The 26,418-nt window shown below is 57.9% G+C and overlaps 1 protein-coding gene across 1 annotated transcript; it reads left to right on the top strand.

Moving 5' to 3' along the window:
• Positions 1–1,419: 1,419 nt before the first annotated feature.
• On the top strand, positions 1,420–25,535 carry NCLIV_067800 (conserved hypothetical protein; the record flags this gene model as incomplete). Its single annotated transcript, XM_003886332.1, has 17 exons — positions 1,420–1,483; positions 1,865–2,073; positions 2,998–4,674; positions 5,085–9,918; positions 10,406–11,419; positions 11,777–11,890; positions 12,199–12,381; positions 13,135–14,106; positions 14,598–16,675; positions 17,194–17,403; positions 17,787–18,380; positions 18,785–18,894; positions 19,393–21,029; positions 21,509–21,654; positions 22,108–22,272; positions 22,673–22,829; positions 23,446–25,535. The coding sequence occupies 17 exons, from the start codon at positions 1,420–1,422 to the stop codon at positions 25,533–25,535; spliced, it is 16,254 nt and encodes a 5,417-aa protein (XP_003886381.1).
• Positions 25,536–26,418: the final 883 nt, after the last annotated feature.

Below are 26,418 nucleotides of genomic sequence, written 5' to 3'. Positions count from 1 at the left end.
CAGGCAGGGGATCGTGCCGTTACCAATCAAGGCTATATAAATCGCGACTTGGCGGGTTTCTGACGGTGTTAACCACCTCCGTCAAATTCTTTCCTGCATCCATGGTTCGTAATTTCCACAGCATTGCGTGATCCTCTTCCGCTTGATCGTGTGTGGCTTTTCCCGCCGAGATGGCATCAGGTTTCCTTGGACAGAGGGGACAGGCCGTGCAATTCGACGGGATATACGTCTCCGCCTACCACGTGCCGCCAGCAGAAGATTTTCTCCATGTGTCGCTGCTCAATTTCCCCACAAGAATCGGAGAGAAAATGCTGTCCTCCGTGTGCTGTTCTCGGACTTTTTGGTAGATAAACAAACCTTCCCCGAACGCCATACACCACCTTTCTGCAGGTCCTTGGAGGCGAGGGTCACCGCTTGCTGTTGAGCCGGCTGGTTTGTGAGAAGCGATCTTTTTTTCCTTTCGAGAGTAGCTGAGGTTGAGGGTGACGAAATGAGTGTGTTTGCATGCTCAAGGGAAACAGCTACTTCCCCTTCGTCCATTCCAAAGGCGTTCTTCACTTTTCTCCGCAATTACGTCTTTCTCCAGTTTTTGGTAGTCACAGGTCCCTCAATCCGATGCCGTTTCCCCTCAACCGCACGGTGTGCGCGCGGGAGCAGTGTTTGAAGGGGTCCACAGACTAGCTTTGTCTCTCACCTTTATGCCTGTGATCCTTACACATTTTCGAGATAAAACAACTCTTAGTTTGTGGAGCCGCACGTTCCCCCCTCCAGTCTCTACACTCGCTTGAACAATGGTTTTGTTTTAGCAGGATGTGTTCGGCTCCACGGTCCTTTTTTCCTCTGCGCTCGAGTCAAAAAAAGCTCCTGGTTCCTCAACCCTTTTCCCTCCGCCAATCGTTGAGCCCCGTTTCATCTTTTTAAAAACAAATTCGGACAGTCGAAGCTATATACTCAGTTGACTCGGTTCCTCGGGAGTTTGTTTTGTGTACTGTTTTTCGTCTCCTGTCAACGTCATCTCCGTCTTCAGCGAGCGAGATCCGTAGACAGCAACACCGGTCTGTCCAGTTATTATCCGCGTTTAGCGGCTTCCCGTTATGGACTTTGTATTTGGTGTGGACCTTAATTTCAGTAACCGACGGTTTACTAATTAGGAAGGGAACAAGTCATGGGAGGTCCTGTTCGACGATTCTTCCTGAAGCCAGTCAGCCTACTGGCTCATCTCGCACGCGACAATCTAGTTCTGTGTCCGAACCAGGACGCGCTCCGATGGCAAAAATAGATCGTTTTCTCTACTACGAGTACCGCACACAAGGACCGCTTGTTTAAGTGCCCGCCCTGGACCGTTGCAATGGCACTGTTCCTCTTTGATCCTCAGGAGGACTTCGAAATGGAGGTGGAAAGGAGAAAAAGCTTTACATAATGTACGCTTCTAATCGTCTTCACCAGAACATCTCTCTACAACAACTCGCCGCAGAGGAAACCGGTAAGGAAACGGGAACTTATGGACTGTTTGTACACTAACGGCTTCTCCGTCGACCGTCCAGGGAAAACAAACGATCACGTATGTGTACAATCCACGAAGCACACAACAAAGCGCATCGTTACCATTCGGGGTCCATGTCAGCTTTGCCGTCAAGTTTAGTTAGCGGCTCCTGGTAGGCTCGAGCGGTTCCCAGAGGTCTGGGAAATTGGCTCGAAATTTGCATGGACGTTTGAGAACTACAGCTGATACTTTGCAATACACACGTTTGGAGCAGAAACCAATGGTCACGCTTCGATAGATAGGTGTAGATGTACGCGGAGAGAGCGTAGACATGAGAGCTATACCTTTAGGTATTGAGATCCTGCTTCTGTTTCGCTGTAGGCGCCATTCCATCGGGGCCAAGGACGGCCGAGTTTTTGCTGAGAATATCACGTGCGCCTGCACCTTGGAATCTGATGAAGCATTTCCCGGTTTCTCGAAGAGACGGTCACTTGCAGAATGCCCACGATCAGATTCCCAGAATTACGCGAACGCAGCCATGCCAGATCACAGCGCGTCGCCAACGTCTCCTCCCGGCTCTGCCAACAACAGTGTATGTCAGTTTTCGCCAGAACAGATTTCTCCTTGCACTGTGTACGGGACTCCTTGATATTAACACGCACTTCAGTGTGTATTGGTACATTCGGTGTCAGTAGAGAAACGTTCTCTGGGAATATAAAATTAGTGCCACGTCTGGTCCATTTTGTACGGTACGGTATTGTTTTTCCGTGGAATGTCAAGAAAATACAGATATGTCTTTTATGTCAGCGCCAGATAACTCATCTGACAGAGAAAGGCACAAACACTGCCGCACAATCATTTCGTCCTGTCGGACTAAAGGCGCAAAGCAGAGCAGCCAGTTGATTTAGCGACACGTTCAGGTGAAAATCACCCAGCTGGAGACACACGGAAACATCCTTCACATGAAACTCACAAGCAAATACAGATTTCTGTCGCCACATACACTTACATTTCTGCCTCGAAATGACAATATGTGGTGCGTTTTTCGGCGGCACCGATGCTTCCAGGGAGTAGCTGCCTGCGGTCGTTTTGAAGTAGGTGTGCAGGGCCAGTGAGGTAGGAAACGTGCACTTGAATTCCGCTTCAGTGGTTTTGTAGTGAAAGGCCTTCGGACACTTTGCTCTCCCGTTCCTCCCGCGGTATCTGCGCTCTGACACATCGAAATGGAGTGAACGCCACGCTCTCTGCGCCTGCTCTGTTGAACGTCTCCTCATTTCTTCACCCTCGCGTGCGACTGGTTTTCTCAGGGTCGGATGTGCCCAGACCCGTCCGTCTCCGTGCACCGCGTGTCAGCGCAACCGAGTGTTTCTGGGCAAGCGGCTGTGGAGGAGCCCGCGACTGCGTCGTCGCTTCACCAGCACCAGGCTGCTGGCGCGGACTCGTTCCTCTCGGGATGGGAGAGGTCTCGTCCGAGTTCAGCTGTAGCAAACAGAACCGTTCCGTCTTTGTCCGCCATGGAAGGCGGAGAGCCATCATTTCCGTTGCATGCTGCTCTGTCGCCCGCTGGTCTCCCTGCCGCGTCTGCCGCCAGCCCAAGGGCGTCTGCGAGAGCGACGACCGCGACCCTCTCTGCGAATGCTCCTCGCGGTTTACCTACACCGCACCCAACTGGGGGTTTCCATCATCCTGGAGAGAATGCAGGTCTTTGGCTTCTATCTCCAGCTTCTGCGTCGCTAGGGCCCAATCCTGGAACCGTTGAGGAGCGGCAGCGCTTTCGCTCTCCGGAGAAGGAGGCCTCCGACCGACACAGAGGGACTCGCGTCGCCTATGTGTCACCGCCTCTGTGTCCCTGCGGTTCGCCCCGCGTTCCCCATACTTTCGCGCATGCCTGCGCTGCGTTCAACACCCTCCCGATGACTTTCTCAACCGACCAAAGACCGACGGAAGAGCCCACGCATGGCGCGTGTGTTCCGTTCCCCGTGTCTCGGCGTGGCGCTGGGCAGGAGGCGAACACTGAGGGCGCAGGAGTGCTGCGGAACTCGAGGTCCATGCCTCTCGCCTGGGGAAGACGCGAGCGAGGCTGTGCACACGAGGTAAGAGGCGGAGGTCGTGGGCGCCCAGATCCGGGACTCGTGCACAGTCCGTTGCTTGACGTGCTTCTGTCTCGCCATCAAGATGAAGCGAGTTTTCCTGCAAATCAAAACTCCTCGGGACTCTCCTCGGCAGGACTCGAATCGAATCTCTCGTCGATTGCCCTTGCGCAGTTTGCAGGACATATGGCTGCGCAGACACCCTGTCGTTCTGCGAGTGAGGCGAGCGGAGCGGCCCAGCCGTCGTCTCAGCCTCTCCGGCTGTCTCCCCTGTGGCCAACGAACTCAGACGAGCAGCAGAGAACGCTGGCATTCTTCCAAGCGTTCGGCCCCGTCAAGTACATCTTTTGGGACCTGTGCTCCTGCCCACTGCTTCTGCGCGGTCCGGTCGCGTCTCCCATTGCCCGCTTCGAAAAATCAACACCGGAAAGAACGCGCGTGGAGACGGACAGCGCGGTGACAGCAGGGAACAGCCTGTCTCGTCCGGCCTCCGACTCGTTCTCTTCCGCTCTCGAGCGCACCTTCACACCGACTGAGGTTGTGTTGATGGTCGCGCGCTTCTTCAAAGCTGACGTCTCCGCAGTGAAGCTTTTTTATGAAGAAGACCCGGAGACGCGCCCGGGTGCTCTGACCTCACGAGACGTGGTGTCTCCACATTCCTTCACTGTGTCGGCCAGCCAAAGAGGAGGAGACAGCGCTGTCGCTGGCGAATCCGAGGGACTCGCCCCGGTGTCTCCACTGCGCTCCACCTTGGACACAAACAGACAGAGCTCGGACAGCCCGTCGAGGCCGGGCGGGCGGCTGCTGGACTCCTTGGTTTACCAAGGAAGTCTCCCGCATCCGGAGTCTCCAGAAGCAGCGGGGAGAGCCTGGAAGCCTGGTGAAGGGGAGGAAAAGGACAGTGGAGAAGGAAGAGCAGAGAGAACACAAGTTGCGGCGTCGGCTCTATGTGATAGGCTCGACAGAGACAGCCGCGTTCTCCTGTCCGAAATGGGGTGCCTTGTGCACGAATGCCACAGAAGACGAGTCATGGACTGCGTCGTGGCAGAGCTTCAACGCGCCCTCGTCGCGACAAGGCGCCATTCCGCGGATGAAATCATGGTAGGTGTTTCTGCTTCGTGTCCGCATCTTCCGTGTTCTGGGGCTAAGACAAACAATTGAACAGTCACTCATCGCGCCCCTTCAGGTTTCTCAGCTCGCACCGCGCTGAAGAGTTCGCTGTACATCGCGACTTGTTGTTTCCCTCACCTTCGCCACAAAGCAGCTTGACACTGGCCTGTCCTTCCCTTTTGCCTTTTATCTCTCTTGTGTTTCTCGTCAGTCGTTGTTTTCCACGTCTCCTCTTCCTACTGCGTCGCGGCTTGTGCCTGTTCTTGACGCGCTCCCCTTCCCAGTTGATCTGCTCTCTCCTCCTGCTGCCATTCCCCCTGTTTTTGCGGACTCGTGTTTCTCCCTTCCATCTTTGTCGCGTGATGTCCCGTTCCTCCTGTCCGTCTGTGCGTTTCTAGCAGATGACGCTCCATTCATCTCTGCATTTGGGGGATCTGGAGATTCTTGACAGCTGCCTCTCGCCATCTGCGACGCCGACTATTGTGATTTTGTCTTCTATCCACTTCGACTTCACGGAGGCTCTGAGGACAGAGATCGAGAGGAGCCGCTTAGGAGAGCCTCCTCCCCGCGTGCGTCTTCTCGTCTGTCACAACTATGACTGGCCTTTCCGTCCGACGGGGTTCCTCAGCCAGTTTATTCAGAAGATGGATGTCCCTCCTCAGATTCAGTCGGCGGTCTACACAGCGACCTACCGCCAACTCGTGTCTGCAGTGTATGACATTCCTGTCTCGCTTCTTCTTCCTTTCAGTCCTCTGCCTTCGCTTCCGTCTAACAGCGGCGATTGTCGCCACGAGCAGTGGGCCGGCGGGGGAACAGAAGACGATTCTGATGTCCCGGCCCCGCTCCGTTCACCTTCGTTTCCTCTGCACAGTTCATACACCTCCCCCAGTCCCGTTCGCCCGCCCCCTGTCGCTCCCCCTTTACGGGCGTTGGCCGCAAGGCCGGACGACAGCCCCTGGCGAGGCCCGTGCCGGCAGAACACGTTTCCTCAGGAGAACAGAAACGCCGCGCTCTTGTCTCTTGAGTTCGGAGCTCGGAAGGCCGCTCAGCAGTCTTCCTCTGCTCTTCTCCCCAAATCGGACGCTCTTTCGCCCTTCTGTCTAACCCATGTCTCGGCGCCCCGTAGCCGGCCGCCCGGTGAGACGGTGTCCTCAGGGGACTGGGTCGCGCGAGGGCAAGAGTCCCGTGCGGCAGTCCCTTCTGGCGAGACTCTGTCCCCTCCCGACGACTGCAGACGCCGGCAGTTTGGAGACACTCAGGGCGGCGGGCCCGCCCCTGGCCGGTGCGACGCAGGCGACGCGAGGCAGAGCGATAGCACTTGGGAGCACCGAGGGCCAGCAGACGGACTGCCCAGGTGCGAGAAGGGAGAGAGAGAAGAAAGTCCGTTCCGTGCTACGACGCCGCCGCCACTCGGCACCACCACGAGAACAGCGTCTGGGAAGGAACACCCGTGCAGCGCGGATGACACGGCACTCCACAGCGAACAGACCCGAGAAGGTGCGCCTGTTTGTACCGAAAGAACTTTGGACGAGGCTTCGCCCGATGTGGGTCGTGCCGCCCCAGTGTGTCCGCCGAGCCCGAACCCCACAGCGCGAGGGCGGCAGAGGCAACCCGTCTCAGCCGAGAAGAGAGCGCGTGGCGACGAAGAAAACCCGCACGGCGGAGTCGAAGACGCTGGCCAAGGTGCTCTGGGGGGCGGGCGAGTCTCGCAGAAAGATACGCGAAATCCCTCTCGGGACCTTTTGGACTTCTTGGAGACTGTCGCCTTGCCACACTCTTCCCAGGTTTCTCAAGAAGCCGCCCACAACAACTTTCAGCTTCTCAAGCGCTGCTTTGCCTCCGAGGCAGACAGAAGAGGCCCATCGACGGCCGCGCCTCACGCGGCGTTCCTTGGAGACATCGGCGCTGCTGGGGCCCCCAAGGAGTCCGTTCCCCTCGATCGACGTGCTGAGCGCCCAGAGGAGACAGCTGAAAGGGTGGAAGATTTGCCAGGCCCTCTCGTCCCCTCTTCTCCCTTGCATGCGCAACTGCCGGGACGCGCCTCTGAAAGCGTCGCCGGGGGCCAACGCAGCGCTGGCTCCTCGCAGGAAGGCGAGACGGGCGCACCAAAATTTTCAGGCGAGGAACGGAAAAGGCCCTCCGTTTTGTCCGCCTCGCCGTCGCATTCGCAAGGTCTGGCTTCGTCTCCTTCTCACGAGGCAGGGGAGAGTCGCGCTGCTTTCCAGGTTGCTTGTCTCGCAATGCAGGGGCAGGAAACCACCGCGCTTTCTGCCGGCTGTTCACTTCCCGCTCTCGAGCCGCGCTCGGGGAAAGACGCGAGCGGCACGAAAGGCCAGACGCAAACAGACGCAACGGGCGAGGAAGAGGGAGAGCTGGGCGTGCCCTGTGGGAGCCAGCACCGCCCTTCGAGCACCAGCGTGGCCAGCCACTTGGAGCCTCCGCGGTTCGCGCCTGCTGTCGCCTGGAGGCGTCGGACACCTGACCGGCAACGCTGTTCCGCCGACCCTCTCCCTCCGTCGCCCGTATTCTTTCATCTTGCCGAGCGTGAATCTGGAGAGGCGCCTCGACGTCGCGAAACCGAGTACTTTCTTCTCGACACGTCGGGCGAGGAGTCGGCCAGTCAGCCGAGCTCCAGCGACTTTGGCCTCTCGTACGCGCAGCTGCGCGACATGCGATGGGCCAGAGAGCCGCGCGACTTGCCTTCCAACGCAGTGCCTCGGACCTACCTTCTGTCCTCCCCACCGTCAGTGTGTGACGTGAGTGTGTCCATAGGGTCTTCGGAGAAACTCGAGTTCAGTTTCGAGGACGGCGACTCTCTGAGCAAGGTGACTCCCCCGATGGCTCGAGGCTGGAGGAGGACCGGCCAGCAGTGGCACCAGGGCGTGCGGCTCGGCATCTGGGCAGAAGATCTCGGGCAAGCGGAGAAGCGAGACCGCGCAGAGGCGAGAGAAGACGCGGAGTCACGAAGAAAAACAGGAGATGACAATCTCCAAGGCAGACGCGAACGAGAAGGGGCTGAAACCCTGGAGAGCGGAAAAGACTCCCGGCGACTCGGCGAGCCAGGAGAAAGGGGAGCCCGTGGCAGCCCAAGACCAGTGCCTTTGTTCAGTCCCGAGACACAAAACGAAGGGGTGGCCTTTCGAGCAAGTCCCCAGCGAGAGGAAGCGAGCAAGGAAGAAGACGCAAGTCACGCCCCAGGGCGTTTAAACAGAGAAACAGACCTGCGAGAAGCCCATGCCTCACCTTTTCAACTCGGCGAAGAATCTTCGTCGACTCTTCCTGGACACGTACCTGGTTGTTCGCCCCAGCCAGAGCAGCGTGCTGCGCCTTCGGTGCCTTCGTCTTCTTCTGTCTCAGGTTCGATCCGCACTGACGCCGACACAATCGGACGGCCAGGGCCGTCGGCGTGCGGTGGCAGCGATGACTGTCTTGAAGAATCGGCGTTTCCACCTCCCGCTTCTCCAGGAGCAGCCGGCGGACGTTCCAGCGAAGGACATTTCCGGCAGGCTCCGTATGCCGCCGTTTCGCTGTCTTCGTCGGTTCCAAGCGGCGCCTTCTCGGTTTCCGTTTCTCCCTCTTTTTTGCCTTCTTCGGCTGGGTCCCATCCTCGCCTGGAGACGCACGCGGGTCTTCCTCGAAGGGACGCAGGGCCGGGACGCGCAAACGCCAAGAGGCGCGTCTCGCGGTTTCGTGGAACTGATGGCAAGCAGCCTGGGCAAGCCGAGCAGGTCGGGCCAAATGAACCCGAAGTTTCTGGCGCGCCGCCCCACTCTCCCGGCCTGTCGACGTCTATCGCGAACGCAGGGCACGAACCCGCGTCAGTCACTGGACTGGCCTTTGCAATCGGAGACGCTGTCTACGCTTCGTTCTCTCCGAATTCTCGCTCCCCAGATGTTGCGGCTGCTTCCTCCGTTGCTCTCCCGTCAGAAGGTCTCGTCAGTTTCCTGCCTCTTGCTTCGTCTTCCCCTTCTTCCCCTTCTTCTTCCTCCTCTTTTCCTTCCTCTTTTTTCCCTTCTTCGTTGCCTGCTGTTTCGCAGCCTGCTGGAGTCCCACCTGCGTATGCCGTCGGTGCGCCACTTTCCGCGGGACTGTCGAGGCCCGTCGCCGTTCCACGTCTGCGTCTTTCGACAGAAGTGATGCCTTCGGAGTTTGAGGGCCCCGGGTCAGTTCCGGCGTCGCGGCTGTCTCTCGAGACGCTGTCGCTGATCGCGGCGTCCCCGCCGCCGTTCGTGTCGAGCTCCTCGTCGCCCCGCAATCTCCATCAAGTTGCTCCAGAGCACCCAGCGGACACGCGGAGAGGCCAGGCGCCCCGTGCACTGGCGCATCGCCGCGCGTCCGCCGCTGACGGGGCTTCGCCAGCGTCTTTCTCCTTTGCGTCGTTCCTCTCGCTTCCATCGGGGAACGCGGACAGAGACGCCGCCTCAAGGAAAACCGAAGAGGAGGAAAAAGCCTCGAAAGCCGAAGTCAGCCCAACTCGCCGACTGCGGCGCCTAAAGACGACGACGGAGCAAGCCAGGCGGGAGGGGCTGCGTGGCAGCGTGAACGAGTTGGCGTTTCGCCATGCCACCAGACGAACTCTGTGCCTTCAGGGGAAGGACGGAAGAGGCGTTTCTGCCGACGGGCAAGGGAGGGCAGGGGGGGACTCCTTCGCTTCGCTGCCTCTGCCCAAGAGCGCATGCGTGGACGCTTCGTCTCGAGCCTGTCGGCAAGCTTCCTTTTTCTTCGCAGAAGAGAAGAAAGACGACGGTCCCGACCGTCGTTTGCCTGCGGAAAACGTCTTTTTCAGTTTGTGGCACGCGGTCACAGGAGAAACGCCAGCGCGAGAGAGACAGGCTGCGTTACCAGCCTCTTCCCTTTCGCGGGGGCCTCCGGGGCCAGCAGAGCCTCGAGGCGCGAAGGCGACCTCCGCGATGACGGGGCAGGGGGGCGGCGAGACGAAGCAAGGCAAAGGCGAAAAGCGGGGAGAGAAGGAAGAGAGTCGGGGAGAAGAGAGAGCAAACGAAGACCTTACAAAGAACGAAAATGCAGCTGCTGGAGAAGACGTCGTTTTGGATCAGAGCGCACCCGATGCAGAGCACCGCCGAGGCGACAGTCTCTTTTATCCAGTCGCGATTTCAGAAGACCGACCAGATATGCTGCGAAGTCTGAAGAGAGAGGACCAGAGAGACGTGTGTCCCTGGCGACAACAAACAGAAGAAGCTCTCCACGGTCGAGAGAGAGAAGAAGAACACCTAGGTAAGTTCGAGAGCAGTGGGGAGGGGGACGGAAAGCGTTGGCGCCACAACAGCGGATGGATCCAACAGTGTTTGCATTGCTCTTCTGACAGCTTCCATTCTGAAGAGAGGAAACTTTGCCCAGAGACACGTACTCAGGACAACTGTCTGTTCCATGTAGAGGCATGCTTTAGCTGGATCAGAATCAACTTCCGACTTCGACTGACATGTCGTGGACGCTTACTGTCACATGCATGGCTGTGCTTTTTGAATTCTGAAAAGAGACAGAGATGTTGGCATCCCTACATAATCACGTACCCGCATTCCGCTCTGGTGTATGTACACTGCATGCACTTGGGTGTCGCAGTGGCAGGTGACAAAAACAGGTATGATATACGCGTCTTTGTTTCGGCCTGAAACCGGGCCAAGTCAGCCGATTTCAGCGCCCTTCTCTCGAGGTCGAAGGGCAACGGTAGGCATGTGATTGGGTGCATTTTTCGGTTGTTCAGGTGAGGACGCTGGCCTTTCCGAGCCCCCGGCAAACGCAGTTTCTTCGTTTCGGAACCCGCCACCTGAAACGGCGTTTCTCTGGAATCCTTCTCTGGGACGCCTTTCCGAGTGTCCCTCGGCAGCGAGGAGGCTTCCGCCGCTCGCGCCCTCGCATGGCAGAGCGTCCGGGGCTTCGGCGGAGCTCCGTGCGCTGCTGCAGGTGGACGGAGGGGTGACCAGAGGCAAGGAATCCGCAGGTAGGGCAGACGAGACAGCTGAGAAGGGCGAAGTGGACGAACAGGCCGTCGTGCGCGATGAAGAAGAAGGAGACAGTAGCGCAAGAGCACCGCGAGCTCTCACGACAGAGACAAACGTTGCAGCGGAGATGCAGGGGAAAGGCGGAGTCACGCAGGTGATGGGCACACACGAGGACGCGAATCTGAAGGAGACTCGAGGATGCAGTGAAAGGCTCGCGGAGCCAATGCGGGGTGAATGTACACCCGGTGGATCGGCCGACCATCAGTTCCTAGACGTTCCTGCAGACAAACAGGCAGAGGAAGCGTCACCAGCAGAAGGAAAAGAGCCGTTTTCCTCAGCTGAATCGTCTTCGCAGACTGCACTTCCGGGGGGGATCACAGCCGATGGAGGCTGTCGGCGTTTGCCGGAAGACGGAAATCGAGAGGCGCTCGAGGAAGCGGGAGAAGAGAGGCAGGAAGCGAGGAACACCTGGGCGCTGGATGGGGAGAAAGAAGAGGTATTGACTGCATGCATGGAAGAACCGCTGGGCGGAGACCAGGGAGTCGGAACGTGTGTGCCATCGTCCCTCGAGTGGAGTGTATCGAAAGAGCCACATCGCGAAACATTCAAGACCTTTGCTGGCCGAGGCAGGAAACGGAGCGACGAAGACGAACAGGATGTCTTCACGGCACGCACGCGCGTCCCAACAAAAGAACAGGAACGGCTCGCTGATTTCTTTGGCGTGACGAAGCTGGCGTCTCTCCCTTGCTTCTACATCCTCAGCACCAATCAGAATGGTAAAGCGGTTCTCTTCCACTTTCGCGGCGGCGCTTTCGAATTCGGCCGAGCTCCTCAAAAGCCTCCGTTCCTCGGCTTCTTTCCTTTAGGACAATTACATATCCATACATATATCTGTGTGATCGCGCTCAGATGTACACCTGTAGAAATACGTATGCGTAGGCATGCGTAGAGAGAAAGAGGCATTGACACCCCTTACGCGGTTCTCACCTCAGATCCCAAATGCATGCACATATACATATATATATATATATATATATATGTATCTTTCTGTATCTTTGAGTATCTTTCGATCTACGTTTGTTTCCGGTTTGCCTTGTGCGTGCCGGCTGTCGTCTCGGTGGCTTTCTTCCCAGTTACCTTGGCGATGGTGACTCAGTTCCTCCTGCGGTTTCCGGAGCACGTGAAAACGGAGCATTGGGGAAAGAGGCACGTGTTCAGGTCGACGTTTCGCCGGGATGAAGACGTGGGTACGGCGACCAAGATGGGAAAGTGGAAAGGCCGCGAACAGAAGTGGAAGGGAAGGGAATGAAGAATCCGGTCCCCCCGCTGCAATCTTTCCATGTTCAGCACACATTAGCCAGTAGTGTTTTTCACTCACCGTCTCTCCTCTGCGCATTTGTGTAAACGTCTGTATACGTAAAATATATACCGGCATATTTTCATGAACCGGGAACGTGTTTTCTCACAGATGGTTGTTGTCTCCGGTGCCTCTGCCTCAGTTTCCATGACGTTGTGAGCGTTGGTTTTGCTTCCCTTTTCTTTGTCGCCCTCTCAGATGTGCTGTTTTCTCACAGCTCCGAAGGCGCCTTCATCGAAGAAACGCCTGCGGAATTTGGGCGAGTGCGTCTGATTTTCACGCGGACCCTGCCCCCGCCCATGGCCTTCGTTGTCGACGACGCCTCTCTCGATTTGCTCTCCAGTGACGAAGCCGACTGCCCGGTGCCACCGGCGCCTAGCGGTGGGGAGCGGAAACTCTAAAATGGAAAGAGAAAAAAGGTCAAAACGGCTCAGCAGATGCGCTCGGGCACGCGTCACAGAGGCGCTCGCGTCCACCGCATGCCTCTGCAGGGTCGTCGCTTGCTTCCCGTCCGAACAACCAGTCGTTCGCCTTAGATATGTGCCTGCAAACTGCCCTGGTCTGCACGCAGTCACGGCTGGACAGACGCGTGCCCCAACTCTCGAGCGGGGAACACATTTCCTTCGCCAGTTGCGGTCGCGTTCCGGGTTGGTGTCTGCTGACGCTGCGGGTCGTGGCGGGTCGAGGTCCTGACAGTGTCGCGTTGCTCGTGCCGGGGAGTTATTCAAAAGAGAAACGAACACGTGCTTTGTCGTGTGCTTCCAGACTCGCGTGACGCTGCTTCGTCGACGTTGGCTTCTGCCCAAGAAAAAGGACAGCCCAGCCCAGCGCCTCCACTGAGTCGTATCGCATCGCTGCAGCCTCCGGGCCGTCCCTCTTCTCCTTCCCCTCCTGTCTCCTCGTTGGCCCCGTCCGTCTCATCAGTCTCTGTTCGACGTCTAGCTTCGCCTCTTCCCAACGCCGAGGGAGCAGTCTCTCGCTCTGTTCCCCACTCCAATGGAAGCCACCCGGGACATTCGTCTCCTCCCGCCTCTTCTCTCTCTCCTTCTCCCTGTTCTTCTCTTGGTCCTTCTCCCTCTCCTTCTCCTCCTCTTTCTCCCACTTCTCCTTTTCGTGGCTGCGCTGCCTCGACAGGCTCCACGGCAAAACGTGCGGCTGCGTCGGTCTCGCCGCTTCGGGCTCGTCTCCCGCCCGAGGACCTCCGAGGAAGAGAAGAGCAAAGGGAAAACGCACATGTTGGGCGGGACACGGGAAGGCCAGGGGACAGCCTGGAATCACAGCGGCCTGCGACACCCCAAATGTCTCCAGTCCTGGAAGCACGAGAGGCGCGCTCTGCTACGGAGAAGCCACAGAGAAAAATAGGCCGAAAACGAACGAGAGACGACAGAGACTCCGCCACGAAGGCGCCGCGCGCGGCAGAAAAACAAATCGAGGTTTCTCTGAATCGACCGGGAGAAGCCGATCCGAATTCAAGTTTTTTCGCGGCTCGACAGGAGCAGATCGCACAAGAACGGCCCGCCTACGGGGAGAGTATACGCGCAGGCTCGAAGCCGGTTGTGTCTTTGTCGCTCTGTCCGGGCGCGAATCTGGAGACTGCACACTCACTCGACGCAGGCGCAGACGAAGGGAACCGCGCCACGGCTTTTCCGCGACGTCTTTGGGTTTTTCTCGGGTCGGCGCAGGGGCAGAAAAGCGGCGCGCGTGAGACGGAGAAAAGGCAGGCAGAAGAGAGGAGAGCAGACGACGGACCCTGCGAGAGGACTGGGAGGATTTCCGGCGGGGAGCATGGGGAAGCGAATGACCCGCAGGCAGACGCGTTGTGCGCAGGAGGAACAGATGAGGCTTCTGCGGCCGAGGCCAAGAGGCTCGACACGTCACCGTTGGCCGTGTTTCGCCGGTGGCTGATGGCGGAACCCGAAGAGGGCGATAAGGAGAGCCTTCGCGAGGAAGAGAAGACGGAAGGACGCGGTCAGGCCGTTGCGAACGGCCTGCGGCTGTCGGATCTGAAGGCTCGGACACCTCCGAACGAAGACGCGCGCGTGCGGAGAAAACTCGGCGCTCTTCGAGAGCAGAGACGCGCAAGACTCCGAGAACAAAGCGCGCAGGGTGAGTCGAAACCACGCGCCATCCGCGCGTCAGACACCCGGCGTTTATGTCGGTCGACACACAGATCTCTGTTCGTTTGCTAGTCACTCTTTGTCTTCAATAAGATTCAACGAGCATCTCTACAAGGATGTACAGAAGTAGATATAGAGACCATAGAAAACAATTGGTTCCACGCATTTTAAGATATATACATGTAGACATATATATATCTAGAGATGTCGATATGCGCTGTTGAGCTGTGGAGTGGGCGGCAGGAAGGTCTCGTGTACAACCAGCAGAAGTTCAGGGCTTGCGGATCTTCGAGGGCAAGAGCAGAGGGGCGAAAACCCTGGTTGCTTCACGTTGGCAGATCGTCACAAACAACAGGGAGAAAACAGGCGACGGAAGGTTGTGACGGCAAACGAAGGCCTACAGCGCGCCGCGTGTGTGTTTCCACAGACGGAAACCCTTTGTGCATGCGAAAGAGTGGAGCGTTTTGGTTCGTTTTTCAGGTCTTGAGGCTGCCGATGAGGTCCGATCCCCTGCTTCTCGCGTCGCGCTGTCATCGGCCTCGGGATTTCTTTCTTCTGCATCTGCCTCGGCTTCGTTTCCATCGTCTTTGCCCATTCTCACCTCAACACATCCATCGGCCGTCCCTTCCGCGTCCGCGCCTTCGCTGGCTTCTTCCACTTCCTCCCCTCCTTCCTCTTCCTCGTCCGCATTACGCTCCGTGTCAGCTTTACCTCCTGCGTTCAGTGCCTCTGCAAGGTTGTCTTCGCCTTCTGGATTCGCGACGCTCGCGTCTCGCCGTCTGTACACTACGCCCGCTGCGAGCCACCGGCGTCGTTCCAGCTCGGCGGCCTTTCTGTCTTCTTCCGCGCCGCTGTCCTCTTCGCGTGCGACGGAAGTCGTTGACGGCAAGAAAGACGTGCGCGCGCGAGGGCCTTCGCGGTTCGACAGAACAAAGACAGGCAAGGGGGTTGTGGAGTCTCGTCGTGTTCACCGCCTGCCTTCAGTGAAACAGAGGCTGGGACCAGCGGAGGGAGTGTTCTTTCTTCCGCATCCGGTCTTCCGGCGTGGAGACCAAAGCGGTGGCAGGAGGGGTTTGGGTTTCGGTGAGACAGATGCGAAGGAGCGCGACGTCACGAAGATGGAAGAGAAGGCAACGACGGAGGACGAAAAAGGACCGAAAGAAGAGGAAAAAGTGGAACTCTGTGGGGAGAGATCCGAGAAGAAGAGAGTGAATGTGAGTTGGAAGGAAGACCAGGACAGAGAGGTACCTGAGAGAGAACACGCCGGGTCGGTTCCTGGTCGCGTGCCTTTCGGAATTCCGCGGGGCGAAGGAATGGAGGCTGCAGATTCATCCGGTGATGCGTTTGCGAGTTCCGATTTTTTGACAGAATCCGTTTGCGTCGAATCCGTTGATGAACAGACTGGGGCGGCAACAGCCACACAGGTTGCCGTCTATGCCCTCGGTCTCGACAGTCTCCCCTGGACGTGTTTTCTCCTTTGCAAGCGTCTGAGGCGGTTTTTGTCTGCGGTGCGCCGTTCTGGTGTTCTCGGGATTGTCTACGTTCCCGCGCTCTGGCGGGGGCCTTCGCTTCTCTCTTCGGTCCACTTTGACTTCAATTTTTCCTCCTTTCCACAGCGCGAAAAAGAGAAACTCCGCCGACCTTGGGACATCTACCTGGCGGCAGGGTCGTGCGTGGAACCTGTGCAAGAACAGCTAGGATGGCAGGCGCGAAAGCGGCAGAGGATCCAGGAAGCAGTCACCGAGCTCCGGCAGTTCGTCTGGGGGGGCCGAGGCTTACTGACGTCGGCTAAGCATGCCCTCGTCGATCTCTCAGCGGAGATCGAACGGCTAGCAGAACGGCTGTGCGCAGAGAGCGACGAGGCGCGCGAAGGGACAAACGACGAGAAGGAAGAAACGGAGGAAGAAGAGGAAGAACGGGAGGAAGAGGAGAAGGAAGAGTTGGAAGAGTTGGGAGAAGAGAAGAGAGAAGCGAAAGAAGTCGAGAGAGAGGAAGATGGACCAGAAGTCGGAAGATCAAGCCAGGCGGCGACGAAAGGGGACTTGCCGTTTTTTTCGGGCGGTGGAGGATCGTGGAGTGCGGGTGCGGTTGGAGAGAGAGAGGGCGAGAGCGAGAAGGAAGATGAGAAACGCCGGGACACGCTCAAGAGACGGGGGAAGAAGGCCAAGCTCAGGCGAGGGATGAGAGTAACGAAGGCCAGTGGAAAGAAAGGCAACCGCGGTTCCTCAGCATTGGGATGGAACGGAGAGGAAGAGAACGATTTCAAGGCGCACGCCGGAGAGACAGCCGAGAGCCCCCAAATCCCCAGCAGTTCGCGACGGGGAGAGGACGAAGCTTTTTCGGCCCTTCGAACAGAACAGGCGGAGGCGGAGGACCCGGGCGGTTCATCGGCTCGGCCCGGTCCCTCCACGCACACACAGGCAGGGGAATTTGGAAGAAGCCGACAGGGAGAGCGGGAGACACAGGAAGCGTGGCGACACGCGATGCTCGAGATTCTGGAGAGAGTGATCCTCAGGCGATTTACGACGATCTGCGACAAACGAGACGTCCTCATTCTGGTGAGTCGCCGACGACTGGAAACGTACACTGGACAAAGACGAGAACTAAACACGTAGAGCAACGCGGAGAACCGAGGACGCCCACAGCCGAAACGAATGATCAACGAAGAAATGTGTCAAGTCCACGCCATGTTTGTGCGTCTTGAATTCACGTCGTCGACATCTTACTGTTCGTGTTTGTGTTTTTCTCGCCTTTTATCCACCCCTTCCTCCAGATGTCCTGCTGGCCCCGTCTTTCCCGCGGGGCTTTTTTCTGTTTTTTTCCCGCTTTCTCTCTGCTCCTCCGACCCACATGGCAGCAACACAGACAGACCACTCACGCTCGCACTGTTTGGGCTATGTGCGTCTTTTTTTTCCATCGGTTCCGTCGCGCGTCCGTTTCTTCGCTGCGGGTCGCCCCGTCCTTCCCAAAATCCTACCCTCTCTTCTTCATTCTCGTCGCCCACCCTCTCGCCGCTGCTGGCCGCTCTCATGCGTCTCCTCGCTCCCTCCTGTGTGTTTTGCGGTCTTCCCCGCAGACGCGTTTTGCCTCGCGGCTCCGCCAGACGGAGACGCCGAGTCTTCAGGAAGCCCCGGAGGCTGGGGCCCCAGGCCCGAAACTCGTCCTGTGCGGCCCCACAGAGGGCTCGGCCGAGAGACAGTTTGTCGAGACTGTCCTCGCCGTCAAGGCTTTTCTCTCTGGTGGCCCCCAGGGCGGGTCTCGTGAGCCGATCCAGAAATCCTGCCGGGTGAGCGCCGCAAGTCCAAATCTGCAACAGGGAAACGGAAGTCTGGGAACAAAGACGAGGGGTGAGGCTCTCCGGGGGCTGCGACGCTCAAACATTTGGCGAGCGGAGGATAAACAGTGCTCGCGGCGGGGGGCGGCTGAGCCTGTCCCTGCGACGGGTCTCTCCAGGGAGGGGGGAGAAAAAGGAAGTGCGATGGAAAGACGGTGTTTTTCTAGAGATGGCAAAGAGGTGAACCTTTTCGTGCGTGCAGCCCCGTGGGCTATTCAAGCCGTGCGTGGCGACGGTAGAGAGAGAGAACTGAGCCGCTCGGGACAGATCTGTTTCGAGGCCGCAGGTGCCGACAACAGGCAGCTGTGCGTCTGCTGGCTGTTCTGATTTCTCAGCTTTTGTCGTGCCCTCCGTCCGCCCCCAAGCAGATGCAGCGAGGGGAAACTCTGGTCATCTCCAGCCGACCTTCTGGCTCGGTTCCTGCGTCATCGCCGCTCCCTGCCTTGACTCCTGCGCCGACGCCGACTTCCGTCCTCGCGTTGGGCAACGTATCCGACCTGCTGGCCCGTGCAGCCTTCGCCGAATCGACATTCGACGTTCTTGTCTCCTGGATTTCTCCGTGGCCTTCACCGCGTCTGTCGTCTCCGAACGTGCGAGAGGCAGCTGCGAAGAACCCTCTCGCAGTAGCCGTTGTCGGCTGGGTCGAAGAAGATGTCGACGGCGCCCTGGCGTTCCTCGCCAGCGGTTTCGATCCGTCGCCGACAACTGGCGAAGAGTCGAGCGGCGCGGAGGCACCGTTCCATCTTCTGTCGCGTCATCGGAGAATCACTGGAGTGGCGACGAGACAGGCTGCCGCAGCGAAGGAAAGCGATGCAAAGCGAGAAGGGAGAGTGAGAACCCCACCAAAAGAAGAATCTACGGCTACACAAGCTCTTGATCGTGTGCAGTCGTCGAGCCTGCTCGATGGACTGAGCTCAACTGTCGTCCAGGTGAGATTCCAAACGCTTCCCAAAATGCTTCTGCTCCACCTACTCTCTCTCCGAAAGACGCATGCAAGGCAGATTCACGCACTGCGACCATAGGGAAAACCTGCCGACCTACTCATATATATATATATACATAAATATAATATATACATATATATATATATATATATATGCGCAAATACGTAGGAAGCGCCAGGAGCCCCGTTGTCGGTGTGCAGGGGTGTTTCTCCACAGTGGATGTTTCTTTCTTCGGATCCGTGCATCTCCAGGCAGTTTGCATCTTCGCTCGGTTGTTCGAAACGGCTTACAGGAAATCGAGCGTTTTTGTAAAGGGTTTTCTGCGCCTCGCGCGCGCGTCGAGAAAGTGCCTGCAGACTGCGGATCAAGATCCTTGCCTTTTTCTTCAGGTCCCTCGCGCGCTCCTTCCGCTGGTCTTCCAGGCGAGCTTGTCGGCGCTGCGTGAGTTTTTCGACGACCCACGCTTTGACATTCGAACGACTTGTGCCGCCATCCTCCAGTGAGCCTAAGTGACAAAGGAACGCGCAAACTGTCAGACACTCGCCAAACGGCTTGTGCTGCGCCTCCGAAAAGACCAGAGGTTCCAGTGAGGTCCTGTTCATTCACCTGCAGATATATATATGTATATGGATATATATATATATATATATATATATATATATATATATATACGTAGTTATACATACATGGACAGAAGTATATACAGAGGAATATGCATCGCCATACAAGCGTATCCATACGCAAAAATATACACCTATGTACATAAACATATATACATAGGCATAAACATGGACATACATGGATATCGCCATTCCTATTTGCACATGTGCCGGCGTAAGTCTAGCCTCATATCTCCTGTTTCTCCCAGTCTCGTTGGGTTCGCTGTGTGGGGATACTGGACACGTTTACACGGGGGCCTGTTGGCGGAGTGTTCTTCTCGCGTTTTGGTCGGTCCTGTGGAGGCAGTGGTCCTTTCTTTTTCTTCGGTTTTTTTCAGCACTTTCGGCGGTACTCTCCTTGAACTGGACTTCTCGTACAGCACCCACCCTGTGCTGTCTCCTGTCTCGTTCTGCTGCGCGCCCTGCTTCGTCTCTGTGGTTCTCGAGTCCTTGGGCTTCTTTTTCCTTCTGGCTTCGTCGCAATTCGACTTCTGTTCGCTGCCGGTGTCTCCCGACATCTACCACGTGCTGCGTGGGGAAAGGCGACGCGATTTGAGACGCGTTCTCGGGGAGGCGAGACGAAAAGAACAGCACAAGCGGGGGGAGGAGAAGGACGAGCGACCGGTCGCTTTGCAGCGAACAGGGAGGAAGCGAGAGGTGGGTGGCGGCGAGCGCACCACGCAGACGAAGCGCGGGAGAGAGACGGGAGAGGAAGAATCCAGGGAAGATGATGCGAGAGACAGGCGCGCCCAACGCGAAGCGCTCAGACACGACCAGAGGGCAGCGGTTGACAACCCTCTCTCGACCGAGGAATCGCCTCTCGGGTCCCTCTCTTCGTCGCTCTTCTCTTCACATCGGCTTATATTCGATTGCGAAGCTCTCTATCCGCCCTGCCAACTGGCGGCGATTCAGAGCGCGCTCTCGCTCTTCGGCGGGCCCTTCTACGGCGTGAAAGGCGGCACGGTAGCCTGCCCAGTGACCCCGCAGTTTCCGCTTCCCGGCGATGTAGGGCTCGTGGAAGAAGAAGCGAAAGGAGACGCGAGAGAAGAAACGATAGAGGAAGCGAGAGAAGCGAGAGAAGAAACGAGAGGCGAGATGGGTGAAGGTGGGGAGAGAGAGGAGGGCGAGCGAGGGGACAGCGAGGCGGACGAATGCGGCGGCGCTCGGTCTGCCGACGAGTCAGCCACCGGAGGCCGATTGGCGAGAAGGGAGGGTGGAAATGGGAAGAGCGTTGACAGCGGAGAGCTACAGGAGAGACGACAGCAACGGCGCGAAATGACAGTCGTCGTGTACAATCCTAATGACGTCCCGGCGGATTTGCTTCTTCTCATCACACGAGAGGGGAACGTCGAGGACCCGGATCCGGTCTACGACTGCCTCATGGCTGAGGCTTCCTACATGGCCAGAACAGAGCCGGATGTGTTTCTTCTCTCCGGTGTTCCTTTCGGTTTCGCGCCTCTGCCTCGGTATAGCTCTCATCCTCCGTCTGCGGTTGCGTCTTCGCCTGACATTGCCGAACACCCAGACGGAAAGGGAAAAGAGGACGAGCCCTCGGAGAGGTCCGCGGAGTCCCCGCGAGACCGCAGAGGCGCCAGGAGCGAGAAGGAAGCAAGCGGGGAGGCAGCGCGAGAAGGCGAAAGCGAAGTGGAAGGAGAGATTCAAGATACGACAGACGGGAATCCGGCGAACTCAGAGAGAACGGCTGGCGGCTCCGGTGTGGACACTGCCTTTTCGGAGACAAGAACGAGTCCGGATGATGACCCCGAAAACCTCTCGTCCCTCCGCGTGCGGTCGGCGAGTGCGTCGGCGCCGCGCTGCAATTCGCTTAGCGCCTCGGGGCTTCCACGGGGCTTTGTCTGCCGCCTGGGAGCCGGCTGTGGCGCGCAGGGGAGAGCATGCCCGTCTGTCCATTGCGTCCACGAGCGCGCCGCAGTCCGACGCTTCGAGCGCCTCTTGAGCGTTATGTTTCCGCCAGGTAAAAGAGGGCTGAGGCCGAGAGAGAGACGGAAAAGGACACAGAGACAGGCGAGCAGGAAGTGAAGGGGGCCAGAGGAGACTCCGCGACCGCCACGGAGAGACAGGAGCCAGACAAGAAAACCAGAAGTGGCCGAGATACACCGAGTGCGACAGAGAAGAAAGGGCGGGAAGGCTCGAGGGAGAAGGTGGAAAGAGGCGAGGCATCTCGATGTGGTGGGAGAGAGTTGGGGGGCGGGAGCAGAGGAAGACGAAAACGCACGAGAGAGGAGTGAAAAACTGAACGCGAACGAAGCAGGAAAGACTGAAAGTGCAGTCGTGCTGCGTTTTTGGAACGCTTTCTCCATGTTTCGTTTGGGTGTGGGGTCTGTGGGCTTCGTTTCCCTTCGTTCGTCTCTGGGGAGTGCACTCTCGACGGCCTCTCGAGTTCACCGGAGGCGGTGGTGCCTGCTGATTCCGCCCGGTTCCCCGTCCCCGTAGGTGCACTCAAGAAGGAAGTTCGACGCAACGAGTTCCTCGTTCCCTTCGAGCTCGGCGGCCGCTTCATCGGGCCAGCTGGGAAACACCGCAAGCATTTGATCGCGAGAACCCAGGCTTTCATTTCTGTGTTGAACGAGCGGCATCGAGTAAGGGTCTCGTCGCTTCAATTCTCGTCCCACCCGTGTTCTCGAGCTTACCCCCCATCAAATCTCTCACCCATGTTTTTGTCTTGCTCTCCATCTTTCGATCTCTTTCTCTCTGTTGAGCGATCCACCCCTTTCCGTCTTCCCTCCTTTCTTTTCTTCCCTTCCTTTCGTCCTTTCCTTCCTTCCTTTCCTTTCCCCTTCTCTTTCTCCCTTTCCTTTCCCCCTTTCCGTTCACCCTTTCCTTTCTTCCTTTCCTTCCTTCCTTTCCTTTCCCCTTCTCTTTCTCCCTTTCCTTTCCCCCTTTCCGTTCACCCTTTCCTTTCTCCCTTTCCGTTCACCCTTTTCTTTCCCCCGGTCTCCTCCTTTCTTTCCCCGCTACCCTTTCTCTTTCGGGTCCACGCTGCGTCTCAGCTTAGAGAGCTGTTTAGGGGCTCTTCCCGTTTCTCCTTTCAGGGTCCGGACGGACGGTCTTGGCGCCGCCTGGTCGTGGGCGGAGACTTCGCTGCTCGGCTCCGAATCGTCAGGGAAATCTTCCGCGTTCTCCAGTGGCCTGCTAGCGAGGCTCTCGAGCCTTGCGCCTCTCGTCGGGGACACTCCAAGGTCAAAGACCACGCGAAGGTACGGTCCGCATTCGGTCCCAGAGTCCGAAAGAAAGCTTCGACAGCTCGCCCTCGCAACAGTCACCCGAATTTATGGACGAAGACGCCCACGCACACAGGCTCACAACGACGCCTCTCGTGCGAGGCCCGCTTCTCGCGGACCTCACTCGAGTCTCTCAGCAATAAGGCTCAGGAGCTCCAAGAGACTGTCGATTCTGCGCCCCTGTGATTTGGGCTTCGCGTGCGTGCTGGGAACGTTTTTCAACCTTCCATTTGAGCCTCGCACGGCCCCGGCAGACGCGCAGACGCGCGCCTCGCTCGCTGGCTGTCGATTCAGTGCGTGAGGGAGACAAGCGCTGCTCTGCTTCCAAATGCTTCTCCAGATTGTCGACTTTCCCCGGATGCGCTGTCTTTGCCAGGACCCCGACAAAGCGCTGCTCGATCTCTTCACTCTGCAGGCTGTCCCGCGAGTGCGCATGCTCGGTCGCGATGAAGGCTGGGCGGAGCGGCACGGCGAGGCAGCAGGAGAGGCGAATCTCCACACCCCCGCGACTTGCATGCGGTCAATCCCGTTAGGTTCGTGTGCGCGAAAAAGTCATCACAGAATGTCCCCCTCATCACTTTTGTGCGCAAACGTACGAGTGATACCTGAGAACGTAGATGTTCACCACCAGAAAGGTATTTTCTTCCGGAAACCTTGCTCTTCCCGGCTACCAACCACATGCTCCTGTTTTGTTCCCCTTCGTGCTGGTGCAAAGACAACTGCGCACACCTATGTCAATACATACATGCATACATACATGCATACATGTGTCTAAAGTACAGTATATATCTGCAGTTGCATGTACATGTATATGTGTAGTTGTGGAAAGGGCGTCACAGGCAACGGTGCCGTTTGTTTTCTGTGAAGACGAGTAGATTGGCGTCGACGCGCCCATCCCATTGTTGATTGAAAGGTGTTGAAAGGCTTTGCAGAACCCGCGCATGCACACCTTCCTCCGAAATGGGTGCCGCGGGCACGTTTTCTTCTGTGACTGTTCCACCGAGAAACCTGGGAACGCGGTGAGCTGGCCCGTGTGTAACGGCAGCATGGCGTGTGCTCTTCCGATCCGCCGCCCTTTGCCTCCGTTTTCGTCTCTGCTGCAGTGCATGGTTGGCGTGTGATGCGGGTTGCCTTTCTCCCTCACTGCAGAACGGGGCGTTGCTCGGCTCTTCCGCGGCCTCTCCGAGAGGCTGTTGGACGTCTCCCTTCGACTGACTGTCACGCGGAAAGGCGGCAAAGAGTGCGCGACAAACTGCGGAGACTTTCACGTCGATCGGGGCCTCCTCCGCGTGAGTCTTGATCGTCACGAGTTGGAGCTCGTTCGAGTTGTGTCGGCGTCCTCGTTGCGGGCCTCTGCTCCAGACGCTGACACGACGAGGTCGCGGAGGCAAGAGGAGCAAGGAGATGAGACAGCGGAAGGTGCACGCGAAGGCGACGGCCGCGCCAAGTGCATCGTTGAGATGAACGCCGGGGGAGGTACAGGCGGTAACGAAGCAGGTGGTGAAGAGACGGGGGATCTCTCTGAACTCTCGCCTTCTCGGCGTTGCACGTCTCGCTTGACCGCGAGAGAAACGTACATCGTGACGATTCGCGGAACGCTTGAGGCTTTGAATGGGGGGACAGAAGGCGCCTTGGAGTATCTCGTGGACAAGACGCGATTCGAAGATGTCAAGTTCTCGGACACCGTCCAGTGGTTCTTCTTTGTGCCCGACGTGGAGCAGCGCGGCAGAATGGGCGCGTCGGATCCGAAGCGAGAAGGCGACGACCAAGCTCTCGAGGATTCCCACTGCTACTTTCTTGGCCCCCGAAACGTCAGCGGAACGCCGGCACTGGGCACCCGAGACGCACACCCTCCCGTCGCGTCTTCGTCTTATTCCGCTCTCTCTCCGCCTAGTGTGTGGAAGCGAGTAGAAGGCGACGAAGCGGTGGAGAGCGCCTGGCAAGCTTTCGTGTCAGGCATCGACTGGAGTGGACGCGGTGTGGCGCTGCTGCGGATTGCGGGGGGTGACTACCTTTTTCAGGTGGCGACTTGGACGGCGTTTCCTTTGATTCGACGAGAACGAGAGGCGGGCGCAGGCAGCGAGGCGCCGCGGCGCGACTGGGGAGCACCGCCCGACGCGGGGTACCGGCTGGTGCGAGAGAAAGGGGAAGCCCGGGGAGAACTCGAAGGCGACGAAGGGGACAGCGGGCCGCAGGGAAGTGAGGCGAAAGAGGAGACCGCCGATATTGAGGGCGAGAACAGACTTACAGAGGAGGTGAGGAGTGCCTCTCGAGACTGCGAAGACTTTTCCACGAATCAGGATGGTCCTTCAGCGTCAGACGAAGAAGACGCCAAGACCGAATCCGAGGCGCGGCAACGAGACGAAAAGCTGCTGTCTCCTTCTCTCCCTCAGGAAATGCACGACGCCTCTGCTTTGGCGCTCCCTGTGGCCGCAGCCGTGTCTACAGAGCTCGAGCCTTCGTTACCTCAAGGGGAGGCGAAGGACGAAGCTGAGCCTAGAGAGGAGACAAGCGCAGCAGAAAATCGTGGATCCGACACAGCCCGGTCCCTGGTTTCAGTCGACGAGGAGGGACCCCCTGCGGAAAGACCCGCGTCGATATCTTCTGGGCTTCCGAGTCCACGCCTCTGCCCTCGCGTTGCTGAAGCAGACTCTATTCTGGCAACGGCCGCCTCTGTGGCGTCTCCTTCCGGCGACATGCGTCGACTCGCGTCCTCCCGCTGCGTTCCCAGCGTAGTTGCGACTTCGACGGAGGCGACGAACAAAGGCTCTGCACTGTTGGAGTCTTCTCTCGCAGCGCTGTTGGGGCGACCCGAGCACCGCGCACTCAGACCCTTTGCGTTCTCAGTCGACTGCTCGTTGCCGCCGGTTCGCCTGACGCGCGTTCAGATTGGAGGCGCCCGAGGATCCCGGCGCGGCGCAGCGACCGAGGACGAAGAAGAGGAGGAAACTCGGCAAGAGGCGCGTAGGCGGGATCTCGGCGAGGCGCAAGCAGGCGATGACGCGGCGGCTGCCCCGAGAGGCGAGCAGAAGACGCAAAGGGCGCGTGGAAAACAATCGACGAAAAAAGACGCGAGAGACGGGAGAGAACTCGCCTCGGCCACACGTGGCCAGAGGAAGTCAGATTCTGGTGAAAGCAGACAAGAAACGCGCGTCTTTCCGGAGGAAGGAGAACCTGTTCAACCCTGCAAGGGCATTCTCCGCAGCCGCACCCGCGCGTTTCTTCGCAACTTCTTGTGATGCAACGCCGACGCTGTCAACGCCTTTTCACACAGAGAGCGAGACAGGGAGAGAAGGGGAGAGAGAGAAAAGGGGAGAGAGAGAAAAGGGGAGAGAGAGAAAAGGGGAGAGAGAGAAAAGGGGAGAGAGAGAGAAGGGGAGAGAGAGAGAAGGGGAGAGAGAGAGAAGGGGAAAGAGACGACATGAGAGCGACCAACAAGGGGAAGGGACGATGGGCGGATTTGTGGTCGGCGCTGCGACTGTTGGGGAAAAAGCAACCTAGAGTAAACAGAAGCACGAAGCCGAGGGCAGTCCATAGGTCTACTGTTCGTGTAGTTGTATGACTAGCCATACAGGTACTTAACCGGTGTATGTCCTAATAGATGCATAGGATATAGGGAGATGTATTTTTGGAAATCCTGCAGGCGCGAGAGGTGTTGGCAAGCCCTCGCATGTAAGTATATTGGCGTGGGTTTGGATTTTCAAGAGCGTCGTCCTTCTTCTCTGAGCTCCCTCTGTGTTGTGCGCCGCGCTTCCGCGGTCACCTTTTGGACCGTTTTTCTAGTCTTCCATTAACGGCTGCTGCACGCTTGGAGGCGTTTGCATGCATTTCGCCTAAAGTGTCTTCGAAAGGAATTTTGCATATGTTTGTCAAAAGAACCTGCCAGACGCTGTCCGTTTGTTTCGCTCGCTGGACTCGCAGTGATTTTAGATCCAAGACGGGAGCGTGTGCTTGGGAAGCGCTCTGCACGACAACCCAACTGGGGGAATTCGTGGCGTCTGTTTCGTCTCTCCTCAGATCGATTCGCGGTCCTTGGCTCTCTGACTCTATACTCTCCGTGCGTTCGTTCTCCATATATAGGAAGAGAGCAAAGATAGAGTTAGGCAGAGAGACACACAATGT

Source organism: Neospora caninum, chromosome XII (assembly GCF_000208865.1).
Source record: "Neospora caninum Liverpool complete genome, chromosome XII".
Classification (NCBI taxonomy): domain Eukaryota; phylum Apicomplexa; class Conoidasida; order Eucoccidiorida; family Sarcocystidae; genus Neospora; species Neospora caninum.
Note: the sequence above shows the minus strand (reverse complement) of the source record. Positions and strands in the feature narration are given on the sequence as shown.